At 41.0% G+C, this 18187-nt stretch overlaps 1 protein-coding gene across 1 annotated transcript in view; it reads right to left on the bottom strand.

Annotated features, from left to right (window-relative positions):
- The window catches only part of GLIS1 (GLIS family zinc finger 1), a 267642-nt gene that overhangs the window by 34112 nt on the left and 215343 nt on the right, over positions 1-18187 (bottom strand). Inside the window, exons 6-8 of the mRNA XM_037907384.2 lie at positions 16074-16235; positions 11746-11856; positions 7766-7898 (exon numbers count right to left, since the gene is read on the bottom strand). Of these exons, the coding sequence (XP_037763312.2) occupies positions 7766-7898; positions 11746-11856; positions 16074-16235 (406 nt within the window). The remainder of the gene's footprint in view (positions 1-7765; positions 7899-11745; positions 11857-16073; positions 16236-18187) is intronic.

Here is an 18187-nt window from a genome sequence, read left to right as displayed (position 1 = left end):
TGCCCACCGACTTCAATGGGAGCTTTGCCGTCAAATGGGACAAATCATCTCGTCTAGGGTTATGATTTTTGGCTTAATTGTTCCCGTTAAAGTCAGTGGTAAAGCTCCTATTGACCTGAATGGGAGCAGTTAGGTCAATGCTGAGTACATCTGAAAATCCCCCCCAATAAATGTACACTGAAAGATATATGCTTTTGTATATTATTTCTCAAAGCACCCACAAGTGTGCTAAATCCCCCACAGACACACACAGAGACATGATCCCTACCCTGAAGGGCTGACAAACTAAAAACAGACATGAGGGAAGAAGGAGGAAATAACCAGACAGTAGGGAGGACTGGATCCTTCCTTAGGGTCTCTCCTCCCCACCAAGCGCACATTCCAGTCAATCAGGCTCAGTACGCTGGGAAACGGAGAGCTGAGTGTCATTTGTGTATTGACGGTACCAACATCCAAACCTCTCCCATGGGCATTACACAGATGTTGAATTGGTAAGCAAGAAGTCAGATCCACATGGAATCTGTGAGTGAGCTCTCTGACGAGCAACTGCTCATCATCAACGTCTGTTTGTTTCTCTTAGATTAAAGCGTAGAACCATAAAGCAAGATTCCATCCACCTTTGCCAGGGTCTGCAGATGAGTTAAAAGCCCTGACACCCCCATGAACAACAGTGTCAAAAACAGACCTAAATGAATCTTGGGCACATGATCTTAGCCCACTGCTAGGGGGAAATGATCAACTAGGCCAATGAAATCAGCTCTGTCTCAGCATCCAAAGCCAGACTGAAAAGGTCTGGAAAGTTCAGATGCTTCCAGATGATGCTGGAACTGATTTGTTGTCACCTTCTCAGCAATCTTATTTCAATACAGAAGGTTAATGGCAGGAATTTGGTCCCTGTCCTAGAGGGGGTTTCAGATCTCCTCCCCTTACAACATACTGATTTTCACATTGCAAAAGTCTTCCCAGCAGTTTACACATTTGTTGGCAGTCTGAAGCTATGCCAAATGATCATTGGATGTAGACTTTGAGTCAGAAGATCACATCTAGATGTGCTTCTTACACAGACTGAACTCAGATAAATTGGAGGGACAGTGTAGAGCAAAATACAGTACCTGTTCCAGGAATAAAGATAGACATTTTCTCTCCACAGCTGTGAGACTGGCACCTTTCACCATCAATAATTCACTTAAAAATTAAACACGAAGTGAATGATAGCTTTATCTGTGCAGCAGCTGGTGAACATGCATGAATATTCTACATTCTTGGACGGAGCTTGGAGTCTCTAAGGTTTAATGGCTTTCTCATGGACTGTCTTATTGTCTCAACTATTGACTATAATTTCAGTTCTTTATTGGGTCTGGTTCAAGGATGGATAACTTTCTTCCTTATTGGCTGGGTGCTAATAAAAGACCGGAGCCTAAAAAGTGTGGTCTGACCTCAGATCACATTCAATGAAAGAGATAAAAGCCAGAGTGTTTGGAGGATGCGCAGCACCTCCCAAGACTGGGGCCAGAGTAATTAAGAACAAATCATAAACTTTGATGTGCCCCCACAGAGAAGCAGAGGGACATAACACACATAACATCCTCGCTGCCCTGGGTGGTCTAGGGAACTGAACATGCTCCATGGAGCTGCTCTTCCCCCTTAATGCATGTGGGTGAGAAGTATGCAGAGATGGGCAAGAAATGGGCGGAGTTTTGATTCTGTTCCCTCCCAACATGCCAGTCAGTATAGCTGGGATGTCCCATATGGGTAACTAATCTCTCATTGGTATGAACCAGTACAGATGACTTCCCACTAGAGCAATGTGGGAGGGACCAGGGAAGGCACTGTGACTCTAAATCACCATTTTACCCCTGGGTTGCTCCTGGGGCAGTGCACCCATGTGTCCATCCTTCTCACTATGCAAAGTCACTATCTAGTCTCCAGTAAAACAAGGATGCAAAGATTAAATGTGTTTTAAGACTGTAGAGTGTCCCTGGGCCTGTGCACGTTCATTTAACTTGTAGAGCAGGAAAGAGAAATATGGCTTGATTTCTTGAACTATGTAGAGTTGTGAAGAGCAAGAAAGCTGAAATACAGAGAAATAATTGACACTACTGTTCACTTTGCTAGCATGGGATTTTTGCCTATAATTAGGAGTACATTTAGGCCCATGTGGCACACACAAAGGGAAAGACGAGTTACTAGTAGATTCCATGTTAGGCTGCAACACGAAATCAGTCATTTCTGTTGAGTCATTGTGAACCAATCTTCTATTTATTTAAAGTGAATACAGTTTTATTTATTTTATTACTGCAAAGAAAGGCCACTTAGAAAATACACTAACTTCATTTCCTTCACAGTGTTAGGTCTTATTCTGAAATATCAGCATTGCTCAATGGAATTCATTTTTAACCATCGAGTGCTTTGAACTGCATATTTTCACTTCAGTTTCAAGACACGCTGGAAGTTTAGATTTGTTGTAATTTTGATATCTTGATTGCTTCCTCAGGCAGACCGCCCACTGGAAGCTCTGCCTGCATGAGGACCGAAAGAGCAAGTCCTGCATTCTTTGGAGTACACATAACATTTTAGGTGTCACACTGGCAGGGAAGAATGCATATGTACAGTATTGCACAGTGTAGCACCAGGTATCTGCTTGCAAAGTAGGGTGTGGCCAGAGGGGCCAAAGGGAGGGGAACTCTGGGACCTCTTATGCACTGAGAATGGAGGCTCCATAAAGCCTAAAAATACAGACTCTGTATTTACATTGCAAAAAATGGTGCATGGGGCAGCAGCTGCTATTCCAGCTCTGGCTATGCCAACGGGAATAGCGCAGCTTGAACAGGTTGGAGGTATGAATTCCATCCTCCAGCCATGGTAGAGTCCTCCAGGTGAAGCTGGATTTTTATGCAGGAAGGGAAGAAAGTGAGCTTTTTTGGGTAGGGACTATGTCTTCCAATATGTGTGGCTAGCACCCAGTAAATTGATGATAATCAGACAATCTCTAGGGATAACAGTTGACTATTTATGGCCCAATCCTGCTCCCTCTGAGGTCAATTTTTCGCTTAATGGAAGCAGACTCAGATCCACATTCTGCAAAATTTCATTGTCTCTCCTAGAAAATCTATATGTATGAAAAACTCTCTGTGACCATGGCAAATCTCCCAAAAGGCTGCAATTTCGTCTTTTCTCAATGTTTGTAAAATTTTTCTTCCAGATTTTTTTTTTAAATGGAGAACTATCTCCTAACTGCAGAAAGTTGCATGAAAGCCTTATAAATTACGGACACAGTTTGGGACTGTGCATCTCAGGCCTCTTAACACATTAGCTACTTCAGTTTATAAATACATGTCATCAATCAAAATTTTAAATGGTTTAACCTTTAGCCTTAACATCTGTTCCCAAACCAGTGCTCTGAGCATCTGTGATTAGTGCCTTTTCATGACGTGTGCCAAGTAAGAGCAAAAATCAATAATAAAAATGCAAGCCCAGATAGGACTTGAATGAAGATAGAAGCAGCATGTAAAGCTTCCCTTGCCGTAGACGATGCTCAGTCTCTGACCATAGTGCTCTTCCTCCAACAATTTCTGTGGCATATTTGAGGTTTAAATTAGGCAACAGTGAAGCAATCTAGCAATGGAAATAAAAAGGAACGAGGTCTGAGCAGCTGCGTACTGTGGATTCCTCTTCATGCCACAGAGCATTCTTTCCCCGTAATATCTGCCACTGGCCTAAGCACAAGCCTGCTTTGAAGTTGGACACAGGGGATGGGAACTTTTTAAACATTTCATTTCTGCATTGTTGGCTTTCATCTCTGACATACTTAAAATATGCTGCAGCTTTAACTTGGAAAAAAAAAAAAAGAGTCCACAGTAATTCAAGTAATCCCAGAGGCCCAAGGCTCTGCACATTAATATTGTGGTTTCTTTGAAAAAATACATGAGCATTTTCAAGTGGAATGAAAAGGACATTATATATTTGTCCATGTGGTATACTATATACCATGCTGAAGCCTGACTTGTCCTGAAATATTGCTGTTGCTTATTTGAAAGAGTGAACATATCATTACAAACTATAGGCGACTGTGTGAATAACCTTTCACTTTGATTCTGTAATGTTCAGCGCTATATTATATATGCTCTAAAATGATGATGGATCATTTTTGCCACTGTAATAGTGGGGCAGGTAATATGAGGTAACTTCTGTTTCACTGTAAAACAGTCTCTCCACTTTGATTTATTTCCTCTGTCTCTTTCTCATAATGGAGTAATGTGACCTGGTGGAAGTATAGGAAGAGATTTACTAAAACTAGATCTTAAAAATACCCCAGTGACAGATTAGATACAGTCAGCCAAGAAATCATATTGGGGATGGATTGGTATTATTGAGAAACACAGGATATTCATGAACTAGAGCAATTTTACCTCTAATACGATAACTCAGAGCTGCATAAAGTCAGGTTTCCAAAAGAGCTGAGCTTTCATTTATACACCAAAAAACAGCACAGTCTGACAGTGTGAGAGGAGAGCCAGCAGCAGCCTTCTGGAGGGTCAAACACCAGGGCTAACCTGAACTGTCTGTGTCAGGGAGAAAGGGATGAGGCTTTCACAGCTTGGAAAAATATGAGCATCCTATTCTCTGATCTTTCTTCTGTAACGTCAGAGGGTGGAGCAAGCTGGGCAAGGTTGTGGTGGGAGGAGTGTCTCAGGCTTTAGGCTCAGAAGCTAGGTATGGTCTCTGAACCTTTTATCTGTGAGCTCACTTTTCTCCCTGTTTTCTAATACATTTTGTTTTACTGAGGACTTTGGGGATCTTAGACTGGTCATGGGACTATTCACTGCAGTCAATCCTGTGGAGACATAAACGATCCTTCAGTTTCTTCATAGAAGAGTTGAAGCGGCTGGGGAAATCCACACAGGGCTCTCAGCTAATGTCACCGAACAAGGAGCCAATCCTGGAGGTGCTGCTGGTGCCCTCATGAGTTTGAAGAGCCCAGGTGATAAAGTTAAAATGATTCCTCCACATTCCTATAGTTCCTACATCTTCCTGCCACACTGAATGAAGGAATGTAACAATACTGTAGAGCATTCTGTGTGTTGTCACAGAATCCTAACAACATCATGAGCATTAAGGGTCACTATCCTTTCCCATTGCATCTTATTCTCAAGGAGTTATAATTCCACTGTTTTAATTTACAATAGGCTGAAAGTGGTTATAGAAGGTGTCAACCAGGATACAATCATTTTTTGAAGACCTGGACTGGTAAAAAGCTGAAGATCTTTTGTAGATTCCGATGCTTCTCTGAGTTGCTCTAACAAAGCCCACAAAGGACACTAGGACCCCTTGTGATGTGTGAGGGACTCAGCGCCAGGAATTCTTGTATTGTAACCCCAGTTCACCATGGACTCCATGTCTGTCTGTGAACAAAGGCATTTAGGGTCTAACTACATTAGAAAATTTGCACCAATATAACTAGATCAGTTTAAAATCGATCAATGACACCAGTGCAAACATCTTACATAGATGCAATTAAACTGGTTTAAATTTCACTTGAATCAGTTTAAGTCATGCTTAAAGTGACTTAAGTTAATGCTATATTAATCTAAATTGGTTTAAATATGTTTGTGTTAAGGGTTTGCACCTATGTAACTACATTGATTTTAACACCAGGGCAAGTTTTCTAATATAGACCAAGCCTTAGACTCACATTTTCAGAAGTGACCTCCTCTACTTTGGAGTGGCTCACTTTTAGGAACCCAACTTGAGAAACCCACGATGCCCCCCACTACATGGACTGGAAATTGGCCTCAGCTCTTATGCCTGGAGTCCATAGTCCCCCAACCCTCTGTGTACACCTACAAGGACCATGGACAGTCTATCCATAACTGGTATTTATGTGGATAGCTATTTAAGCAAATACAGAATGAAAACAGCAAATTAATGTTTATTACATCCTCTCTCTGGAGACTCTATCCAGGCCATACAAGGTGATGGATGCAAAATGAGGCAATACATCTCTTCCATTTCTAATGTGCATCTGTGGTAAAAAAAGCAAACAAGATGCTAGGATGCATAAGGAACAAGATGGAAAATAATACGGAAAATATTATAATGCCATTATATAAACCAATGGACTGGCCTCATCTGGAATGCTCTGTGAAGTACTGGTCACCCCATTTCAAAAAGGATATATAGGGGATTCAGAGCCAGGTGACAAGAGTGATTAGGGGCCTGGAAAAACTCTTGTGAAGAAAGATCAAAAAGACTGGGACTGTTTACCTGAGAAAAGAGGCAAATACAAGGGGACCTGTTAACAGTATATAAAGTGAATGGTCTAGAGAAGGAAGATGCTTTTGTTCCCACGCTCTTGTAACAGGAAAAAAGGGGCATTTACTGAAATTGAATGTTGGCAAATTCAAAATTGATAAAAAGAAATATTTTCACAAAACATGTAGACTGTGGAACTCACTGCCACAGGATGTTGCTGAGGCCAAGAACTTAAGATTCAAAGCAAGACTGGACATTCATATGGACAAGAAGAACATCCAGAGTTATAATATAATAAAGTTAACAAAAAAGTGATATAAAACCTCATGTTTCAAGTTTAAGTCAATCTCTAATTATTAGGGATTATTATTATTTGTATTGAAGCAGGAGCCTCTGGACCAGGCCCCTATTGTGCTAGATGCTGTACAACACAGAACAAAGAGACTGTTCTGGTCCTGAGGAGCTTACAATCTAAGTAGGATGGGGGAAGATTATTCAACATTTGCCTATTGCAGGGTGTCTTGCACGTTCCTCTGACGCATCTGGTGATGGCCATTTACAGGGACAGACTACTGGACTAGATGGACCATAGGTCTGATCCAATCTGGCAAATCCTATGCTACTAACTGCCACAGTATTTGGTGGCAGTATCAAAAGAAGAATGGTATCAGTTCCATAGATAATGTATCATAGCAGTCGTCATTATCACCTTCATACTTAATAGTGACATAAGAATCCAATATGAGATCAGTGAAAATCAGAGGCCAGGGGCCCAGTGTGATCAGCTGGGAAGGGGAATGTATAAGTGTCAGGGCTAAACTGTTTTCATCATTTAAAAACAAAGAGTAAGCACTAGATCAAGGTGATGAACTTCCACTTTAGGGGGCTAAATCCAAAATGTAGATTTCCCCAAAACTCCTGCTCAGACCAGCCCTATAGGTACCTAAGTTTCCATTGGTAAAATTTCCCCTGTTGGGCATGCACAAAGCCATACCCTCACCCCTCTGGCAGCTCACCCATGAAGAGGCAGCAGGGATATTTTTGTAATGGAAGCAACTCCTGCACTCCAGATAACACGTATATCTCCACTGCCAAAAAAGAGATATTTACTGTGGGATATCTGTTTGTGAGCAGAACAGTAAGTTTATCTGTGAATTTCTGTTTTTGTTAGGACTCCTTCTGCGCTTTAACATAGCTTGTGCATTGTGTACTGCTGAGACCAGCACAAACGTAAAGACATTGAGCATGATTTTCAAAGATGCTGAAGACCCAGAACTTCAGATAAAATTAAAGAGAGCGATGGTGCTTGGCATCTTTGAAAAATTTATCATTGGTAACCTGTGAAATAATGGTGAAATAATGCACTATACATTTTTCACCTAATTTATAACCTACATTCTGGTTTTTACAATCTTAAACATAATGGGCTGATTTTCCATAGTGGCCCAAGATCTTTAATAATCCTTACTTAAAATGACACATATAACACCATATTTATTGGAATTATTCTTACCTGCTATTAGGTCATGGTGACCTATAGATCTACCACACTTCCCATCCAAAATGTGTTGTGAAGATGTGTGGAGCTGCTGTATAGCTAAGCATTCACTTAGTACATCTTGTTCAATATCAGTACATGAATGTAGCTGCAAGAGGAGGATAAAACAAAGAGATCTTATTTCAAAGTACACCAAACTGTAGCTAATTGAATTCATATGTCTGTTTGGTTATAGCCTACGTATAGAAGGAAGGAACAGAATGTCATTCTTAGGAACTTAGTGTAATTGAGGATATACCCGGTATTAAGTATTTCTAATTAGAGGTCATTGGGTTTTCTTAAGCACACAAGTTAAGTGCTAATCTTACATCAACAGCATTTTGGTTCAGAAACATAAAGTACCCTATGTTTCTTCAATTTTATGGCATAATTTCACTACGTATTCCTAGCTCTCTGTAGTGTTTTGGGTTCTTTGGCAAAAGGTTTGCATCGTTTTTGTAACTGTGACACTTGGAAAGACTTTTGATAGGGAAAGAAAAGAGTTTGTGCTTATCAGATTAAAACTGGTGAAATAAGGCACTGTCAGTAATGTCAGGTTTCAGAGTAGCAGCCGTGTTAGTCTGTATTTGCAAAAAGAAAAGGAGTACTTGTGGCACCTTAGAGACTAACCAATTTATTTGAGCATAAGCTTTCGTGAGCTACAGCTCACTTCATCGGATAGTCTCTAAGGTGCCACAAGTACTCCTTTTCTTTTTGTCAGTAATGTGTAAGAGGTATCAGCAATATGTCAGCTGGTCTCCATGTAAATTAATGCTCTGGCAAAAGTGTCTGAAGCATGCTCTGAAAACCACAATGTCGATCATATTAAAAACAGCAGGAGAGGAGAATTAAGAAAGAAAAGCATTTCTAATTCTCCTTCAAACATGCTTATGTTGCCAAGTGTTTGTCATAATATAGTACTCAAATTACACAAACAGCCATCGTATTCTGTGGCCATTAATAGTTATTGTTTTGAAGTTTACAGTTTTGCATACTAATCTCCCCTGGGATTAGTTATTCTAAATGCAAGGCCCAGGCAAACCTATTTAGGGTTCTGTTATCCAGGCATTTGTTTTTTTTAAGATAAATATCTAGCATTTTGGATAACAATCTGCAGCTGAAGCCAATAAAACTTTTACTACTACTAAATTAACCACTAGCGTCCTAGATTTTGTTCTCCTAAAAAAAAAAAAATTGAGAAAGATCTAACAAACCTTCTCTAAGGTATGGACTACGTATTCAGGGCTCCTCTGATGTAAATCTCTGCTCAGAGCATTTTTCAAAAAATCAAAGATTGTGCTTATTGGTTGGATGCCTCAGACATGTGGGCAGAGCAGCCTGTTAATTTTTCTTTCTTGGCTAAGTCACTTCTACTTAGAAATCAGCAAACACAGATAACAATGGACTTTGCTGAGTCATAAACTGCAAATGAAGCAGCAAGTAAAAACAGCCCTTTGCTCATTTTTCCTGTTTCAGATTGGAGATGGGAAGAGACTGGAGTCAGTTTTAGAAACACTGAACTATATTTTCAGTTGCACATTTCCCCCCTCCAATATGTTTAAGTGAAATATTTATTTTGCTTATTAGTTCTTTATGGATGATACCTGCCTTACTTCATTTTCCACAGAAGCCTGATCAAAATACATTATAAATCTGCTGCTATCTTTAGAAGTCTTCTTAATAAAAATTCTGAATGGCTCCAAGATCTGTATAAACATAGATCCCAATCCTATAAACACCTACCTATATACTTGGAGTCAAAGGGACTGCGCCCATACCTAGAGTTAAGGATGCACAGAAGTGTTTGCAGGGTGGGGCCCTATGGCCCAATCATGAAGTTCTGACTACTAGTGAAATCACCTCCTTCATGGGGAAAATCCAAAGAGGAGATTGGAAACTCCTGGGCTCTTAAACCTTTTCATACTTCGAGTTTGGAGATAATAGGTCCCATGTGATCTGGCTGCCAGGGTAAATCAGCAGAAATAACTGCCCTCTTTGCAGGGTCCTCACATCAGCGTGAGTCAGTAGAAGAGCTCTGTATCTCTATTCAGGGTCCCAGAACTTGCTGCGCTCTTACAGGTCACTATAAAAAATGGTGCGCATAAAGCACTCTAAAGGAGCTAGAGGCAAAACCACAGAATTCCAGGGGAAGAGGAAAGGCTACACATGAGAGTCATTCCACTCGGACACAATCTGTGATGAGAACCCCTCCAGCAGTCAGCTTCAGCTACTCCCACGGGAGAGACAGGTATGGAGCAAGAGGATGTTTCCACACAATATAGTGCTGACAGGCTATTTTGCACTGCAAATGCCCAAGAGGGTCATGGGGGATGATGCCACAGAAAGCAATCTTCCTCCTGGCTCCACTGCCTTCTTTCTTCATCACCTCTTACACCAGAACCCTTGGAACTGTAGATCTGAAACCCCATGTAGGGAGCTATTGGTGGTATCATGGGCTGCTGCTGTTATTTCATCTCCTGTCCCTACTGCCTTTACTTCTTGTTGTTACTGGTCTGTTCCCAGCCGCTCCACAAGAAGAGGGGGAGACCAGAGCATTTGGGTATCACTCCTTGTCAAGGAAAAACCCATGCTGAATTCAGAACTTCACTGGGAGTTCTACCAGATAAGGACACCCTATCACTGTGGCCTGTAACCTGCGAGTCATCCCTGACTCTGTCCTCTCCTACACATGTACACCTGGGCCATTTCCAAAGCTTTTGCCTCTTCCTCCTCCATGCCAAGACCAATTCTGGTCCTTTCTCTGTCCAAATCATGACCATTTGTCTAGTCCCTTATCATCTCCTGTCCTGACTACTGCAACCACTTTCTCTCTGGTCTTCTTGACACCCATCTTGCTTCTCCATGGTCCCTTCAAAATTCTGTTGTCAAAATAACCTCCATTGTGATACTGTCGCCTCTCTCTTTGAGTCCCTCCACTGGCTCCTGCACTCCACTCTATTAAGTACAAGCTTCTGGTCCTCACCTTTGAGGCTCTTCACTACTATCTGCTCCCTACCTGTATCCACTCTTGTGTCTCGTCACCTCTCTTCCGCTCCATCATCCTTAAACCTCACCTTGCTGTGATGCCTACAAAATTCTGAACAATGACTAGGCTGCTGGTGTGCTGTGACTGCTGCTTATTATGCTAATCACAATTGCCTCATTGTTATCTTATAATCCCCCACATCCCCTCGTCTATTGTATCCACATGTTATCTCCTCTCATATACTTAGACTGTAAGCTATTTGGGGCAGCTGCCATCCTTTCATTAACTAGAGAACAATGCCTTACTTTAATAGGGCCCTGATCTTTGCCTGGCACCTTCAGGTGCTATCCCAATAACAACAAAAATAACAATGAATTCAGGATTGAACCCATAGAAACCCATGGGTTTTTTAATAAAATATTTGGCTGGATGGAATACTAGTAAACACATAATGAGCAGTGTGGGTTTGAAATGATCTATAAACGTGTTTAAAACAAAGGCCCTATGATCTATAGGGGGTGTTTTTTCTAACCTACTAAAATACCACATCTTTCCTGACATTTATAAATTTATTCAGGTGTGGGATTCATCCATATTTTAAATGAGCTGCTAAACTAAGCGACCCATTTGATTTGGGTGTGAATGAGAGCAGAATTTGGAGTCATAGGTCAGAAGGATGAACAGGAGGTAATTTGAAAGAAGAGCCTGATTTAATAGTGCAGAGAAAACGGCTCTGCAAGGGGGGGAAAAACAGCATTGAAAATCACTGCAACAAGAAAATGGTAGTCTGACTGGCACCAGTGAAAAACCATCAGGAAACTGAACTGAAGTTCAATTTTCACCTAGCAACAACACAGTGAAATCCTGATTTGAAAAAACATAAATCACAGACCAATTAAATACAAACATATTGATGAAATTTCAGTAAGTGTTCATTTGAGCATGCCACAGTTTTGATCGATGGCCTTACCTTCTTACGCACCTGTTGTTCTTTGGCAGAATGAGCTTTCACATGCTTGCGCAGGGAACTTGGATCCGTGTAGCGTTTGGAGCACCCGGGAATTTGACAGGCATATGGTTTCTGAAAATGCATGGAAAAGAGAAAGAAAGGGAAGGATTTCAGCTTTTATAGGCACCTACCTTTATGATATGAAGCCTGAGTTCAACAATTAGAATACAAAATAGCTAGAGACTATAATTTATGTGAAAACTTATTGTAAAACCCCAAGCTGTTTGCTCAGCTTGCAACCTCTAGTTTTGCAAATACTTCTGTGTATAACAAGTCTGGCTGCGGGCCAGCTGTGGTGCACACAGAACAGCAATGACAGCTCATATTCTGAAGTCAGTCCAAATCCTGAGCGCACTTAACACATCTGTACTCTTACACTTTTGGGGATTGATTACTGGACAGAATTAAATCATAATGAGAAATAAATAGTTGGGTTTTGAGAACATTATAGTATTTCCACTTTTTGCGAGTACAAAAATAGTACCTTTTTGCCTCTTTGGAGAGGTATTTACATTGTATGCAATCCACTCAGTATGTAACACAGTATTGCAAAGATCTTTAAGTATAATTACAAAAAAAAGAAAAAACTTGGTTCCTGATTTTGACTTCCTACTGGTTTTACACAGACAGTGTCACATATGTTGCAAAGCAAAAGCTAAAGGCATTAACACCGGAGTGCTTTCATACATTATTCCCATTCCTGTTTTAAATAACACAAATGCTTTATTTACACAATTTATACTCATACAAACAACACTAAACACAAACATTACAGCAAATCAACAAATACGAAAAACCCAGCATTGTTGACCTTGCCAGGGAAAGCCCTTTCCAACTGTGAATAGTATCTGCCAGAGGTTACCTCTCCTAGATGGCAGAACATGAAGATCTTTCAGTGGCAAGAACAGCCTAGTCTAGCTGACGAGTTCCAATGGATTCCTTTCACGTGGTAGAAAGATACTTCTCCTACCTGTAGGAAGAACACTTCTCTCTATCTGGAGGGTATCAAAGCTCCTTCCTATTAGAACAGAACAGCTGCAGGGCCCTCATGGTAAGCTTCCAGCTAATGCAAGCCTGACCAAATGCTTTATTTGGCTGTGCCACCTCTGGGCCCTGACAACAAAAGGCAACCTTTAAACTGTTAGGGAAATTCTAAATGAATGTGTTATTCCCAAGGTACTTGGTCACAATCAGGTGGCAACAAATGATCGCCTCATGCCAAGCCTCACAAAGCCTCTAACCAGAGGCTAATTTTGCTTTTTTTTTCCTGTGGCTTTTTGGAGCTTGCTTGCCTGCTCACCCATCGTGCCAATGTACTATGCCAGAGGGGCCTCAGTACATGTGCCAGTAAGTTCTTTTAGGGCCCTCCCAGGAAGTTTGGTTGGCCTCTCACCTTTATGATTTGATCACCTTCAAGGGCTGACATCAGAGTCACACATTTGAACCTCTTCTCTTTTCATAGAAAGCATTCCGACATGGTCACTTTCACCTGCAGTGCAAAGTGCACACAAGCCCAATTGCACCACTAAAGTCTTATGTAAAGGCAGCAAGGGAGGAGTGGGATTGGGGCTCCCAGAAGAATGGCAATATAGGGGTGCCATTTGCACCGTTGGTTTGCACAGAAGGGGTCACGCGCAGAGGAAAGTGATAGAGTCGTGATTCTGCAGTCTGTAGTCTGGAGCTGCATTCCCATGCTATGGTTCTGCTTAGATAAAACCCTACACTTCATTTGGATAAAGCCCAGTAGCTATGGCTTGGTACAGATAAAATGAATTTCAGCAGCACTGGAAGAGTGATGACACCCCTTCCTAATTGCAGCACAGATAACTTCCCTAATTCTGCTTTCACCGTGGGAAATGTGACCTAGTAATTTCAGTTATTTAATCAAACCAACCCAAACTAACAGGTCACTGTAATTATTTACATATTCTCCTTTCTGAGAAGATAAATGATGGATTGACCTACATGCAGAGTTTTAAATCAATACCAAATGCACTCCATATGAAATAAGCATCCATGTAAATCCTTTTTCTTTCTAGGTGCCTCCAGAGGATAAATAACTCTGTTCCTTATACCAGGAGGAAATTTCCAAAGGAATAATAGGATCATTCACCAACTCAAAGCCTTAAAGGCTAACACAATATCTACTCAGAAACTTACATAGGAAAGTTGATTTATTGAGAGTCTTTAGAATACACAGAGAACAGACATGTGAGGAAGGACTATGGAAACCTTTAACAAATTCCTTAATAGAAGAACCAGCAGAATATTTTTCTAGCCATGGTACCACGATTAGCGATGGGGAAACTAGATCAGAAAAATGCCCATCTTTAATAGCCTAATCTTTTTTGCTTGGACATTCACACAGTCCTTCAATATGTAGTCAGTTTTTAAAGGGGTCCCTGGGTCCTTTGGGCTCCAGTTTTTACAGTAAAAGAATACATGCATCATTAATTGTTTACGCTGACATTCTAAAACAGGCAACACACTAAATAAAAACCACAGGTCTTAAATGAAGCAGGCAAATGAACGTTAGTTTCATCAGAATATGAATATAGTGAGAATTTCAAAGAACCTGTAGCAGGGAAATGTGAACAACAGTTCCAGATACTTTGGAAAGTTAGTCAAAAATGATTACTGTACCTTTGTGCTGATGTATGAGCATTTCAGAGGTTAAAGAAACAGAGAGAAAAGGAGAAGAAAAGAGAGAGCTAAGTTTAGAGATTTCTTTGCAATATCACATAGATAAACAGCCACAAGAACTGTGGGTTATTTTGTTCAGTGTACTATATAATTGTACAAAAGCACTACTGAATGATATTCCATTTGTGAGTCAAGCTTATATATATGTTTTTATATTAACTTCAAGCAGTTAAACTTCAAAAATGTGTATCCCATACAGTATATTCAGTTTCAAAAGACACATTTTAGAACTAATTACAAATTCAAATATTTCAGGTTGACTTTCAAATAAATAAAACATTGTTATTGTAAGTGTGCTTGGGTTTGGAAAATGTGACTGACTCGCTTCTCTTGCTTGTTTGTTTTTGCAAGGCATAATGTACATTACGCATTCCTTAATGCTGCACTGTCTGAAATGTGTAGCTGCTTAAAGAGTAAATATCAATTAAACTCAAAAGTTCTGCCCTATAAACACTCGGCCAAATGTTAAATCATATATTCACCTCTTTGAAAAAGACAAAGGAAAGACTCTTGCCGTTATTCTTCACAAGCTCTAGGCTAGGGACTTAATTGGCCTATGATGTCTGTTTGCTTCCTTTGCCGTAAAATTGGCGAGTTAATTGTATCAGGATTTAGGGCAGCTTCAGCACAAATTAAATTTTTTAGAAAGGCTACTTAAAAAAAAACCCTGATGAACGGATCATATGTCAGAAACCCCAAACATCCTCGACAGGGGCCAGCTAACATGGCCTTTTTATTATGGATCAAGGAGAAAGGCACATTGTGTGTCTTCTTCCACAGGTTCACCCACTGCAGATACACTTTGGTAAAACTCCTCTTCTGAGAATCACACTGAAGATATTCTGCCCTCCTTGCGTGCTCTCCAAGGGCCTGATCCAAAGCCCATCACAGAAGTCAAGAGAAAGACTCCCACGAACATAAGTAGGGTTTGGAGCAGGTCCCATGTGCTGTGCATGCATTAAGAGCAGAACGTTAGAGTCGAGGTCTACCTGTCTATATGCGAGAAGAACTTGGTACTTATGGTTCATTTTCAGTGCAGTTAGTTAATCATTAGCATTATTAACACATCACACATGGTTGATGTATTCTTGCCTTTTGGGGCGGGGTGTTTTTTTTTTTTACAAAATCGTGTCCATTAATTTATTTTCTCTTAAGGTGTTTGCCACATTCCTGTGGTCATTTAGATCAGATTTTGTCAAAATAAGCAAGAAAACTATCGAATTTCTTACAGCGACAATTTTTCAAGCCTTGATTCTGCCCCCTTTACTCACAGAGAGGACTATCTTACTCTACAAGCAGTTCCTCAAGGTGAGCAACACCTTACTCCAGGAGTATTCCCACAGTAAGGTATTCCTCGGTTTGAGTAAGGGTAATAGAATTTTGCCCTCAATGGTTAAATGAGCAAATCCTCCGTTATTTAAATCAATACATGCAGCTAAAAATCAAAGCACCTCTTCCTTCACTTATTATTATTTAGACATTTTCATGAAATGGAAGCTGCCATATGCCAGTTTCAATGCAGATCCTGTACAAAGCCTGTTTAAACTCTCTGTGCAAGCCATAATATGAAATAAGGTAATGCTTACAGTATCCAGGTGTGTGCGCTGGTGCTTTGCCCGATCACTGGAGTTACTGAAAGCTTTCTGGCAGCCAGGGTGCTGACATAGGTAAGGTTTCTCTCCAGTATGACTCCGCAGGTGAATCTTAAGGTTTTCAAGCCTAGAGAATGCCTTGTTGCACCCTTCAAACTGCAATAAAGCCACAAAACATCTCTGTAAAGCATTATTAAATAAACCATGGGCAGCCACAATGAGTACAGTTAAAACCCAAGCTAGACATGTAATAAATCAACCAAAACTCAGACATCTGCTGAAATTTATGGGTGAAACACATCATTTTGTGCTGTTAATTTCATCTATCATGAATGGCACGGTGTGTGGATAGATAATACTATATTATTATAAATATCTCACACTTTCAGTGTGCAGTGCTGAACCTTAAAGATATGGTCTTAGTAAGGAAGTCTAAAGAAAGAACAAGCATTCAGCTTCTGAAGTGTTCTCTTAAACAGTGTTTTTAACATTACTCTGGGGGGAATTCTGCACCACTGCACAATGCAGAATTTTGCAGAAATTAACATTGTGCACGCAGAATTTCTTTTCCTCCACAGAAATGGGCTGCAGTGCTGCTGGTCACCACTAGAGGCCACTGGACTCTGCAGAGCCCAGCTTGCACACAGAAGACACTGCTGGTGGGAGGGAGAGGGAGCTAGAGGGTTTCTGGCAGCTGCAGTTCCCAGCATGCCCCGAGGGAAGGAGAGGGCGGCACACAGGAAACTCCGTGCAAGCCTGGGACCCAGCATGAGGCTGTTTCTCCCTCCTGATCCCTGGGCTCTGGGGAGGGGAGAGGGGCGGGTGTCTGGGCTAGAGGGGGCCCTGTGGCTGGGCTCTGGGAGGGAGGGGGTGCAGGTATCTGGGCTGGGGGGGCGCTGCGGCTGCACTCTGAGGGGGAGGGGGTGCAGGTGTATTGGCTGAGGGGGTCCCGAAGGTGGGCTCTTGGTGGGAGGGGTTGTGGGTGTCTGCCCCCCCCCCCGGCTAGGCTCTAGAAGGATAGGGGGCAGAGAAACAGGAACTGCGTTGTCATAGGCATTTCTTTAACTTTCTACTCCTGGGGGAATTTTTGTATGTGTCGTGTATTGTTACAGACATACTTGCTGACAGGTATTTTGAAATAAGTTACCAAAGTAATTAAAAGTGGCATGATTGCATAGCATTATTTTGACAAGTAAAATTTGCAGAATTTCAAAATATTGTGTGCAGAATTTTTAATTTTTTGGCATGGCATTTTTAATTTTTTGGGACAGAATGCCCCCAGGAGTATAAAATGAATTGGAACAAGAAACTTTGTGGGGTATAACAATCCACTGCCACACACGGAACGGAGAGAATCTGTGTGGCACAGAAGAACCTGTTTTCAGAGAACTGAAATCCTGCACAGTGCATAGTATAAAACAGACTACAGAAGATGATTTGATCCACCTCCTGATCCATTCAAATGAACTCTCCTGTTGCTAACTCTAGCCTGCCTGCACCTGGCACCCCACCTGCTTGCTCTATTCTCCACATTGATATAGCTGAGCAATACTGGCTTTTACTGTTCTGGTTTCATTAAGAAAGCTTAAAGTGGTAGTTTATACTGCTGTGTAGCATCTATTACAAATCCTATAGGTCAAGAGCCAATACAGATGTGGACAAGCAGTATTAAGACCTATAGCTAGCAACTGCAGATGTAAAAGTACTAGTGTTCATGAGGATATGTCAGTCTTACAAAATTATCATAAAAACTCACCAGCTCAGACACTCTCCACACTGGATAGTGGGTGAGTAGAATTTCGCAAGTGCGTGTGTGAATTAGTATCTGCGTATATACAGAGAAACAGATACTGATTCAGATTCTATAGACACATGCATAATAAGAATTATCATTATTACACTCAGAGTTCTACTATTATAAAAATGTAAGATCTGAAAGAGAGAAAGAATTTGATTGTACAAATAATATGGGTGAGTTTAACTGATTTTGCACAGTACAAAGTGTTTTTTAGTAGTTGCTGGGTGCCTTCAACTCCAATGGACAAAGTAGAGGGCCTGATCCAAAGCCGACAGAAGTAAATTGAAAGGGTTGTTAGATCTTTGAAGGA

The sequence above is a fragment of the Chelonia mydas genome, chromosome 8 (genome assembly GCF_015237465.2).
Source record: "Chelonia mydas isolate rCheMyd1 chromosome 8, rCheMyd1.pri.v2, whole genome shotgun sequence".
Classification (NCBI taxonomy): domain Eukaryota; kingdom Metazoa; phylum Chordata; order Testudines; family Cheloniidae; genus Chelonia; species Chelonia mydas.
Note: the sequence above shows the minus strand (reverse complement) of the source record. Positions and strands in the feature narration are given on the sequence as shown.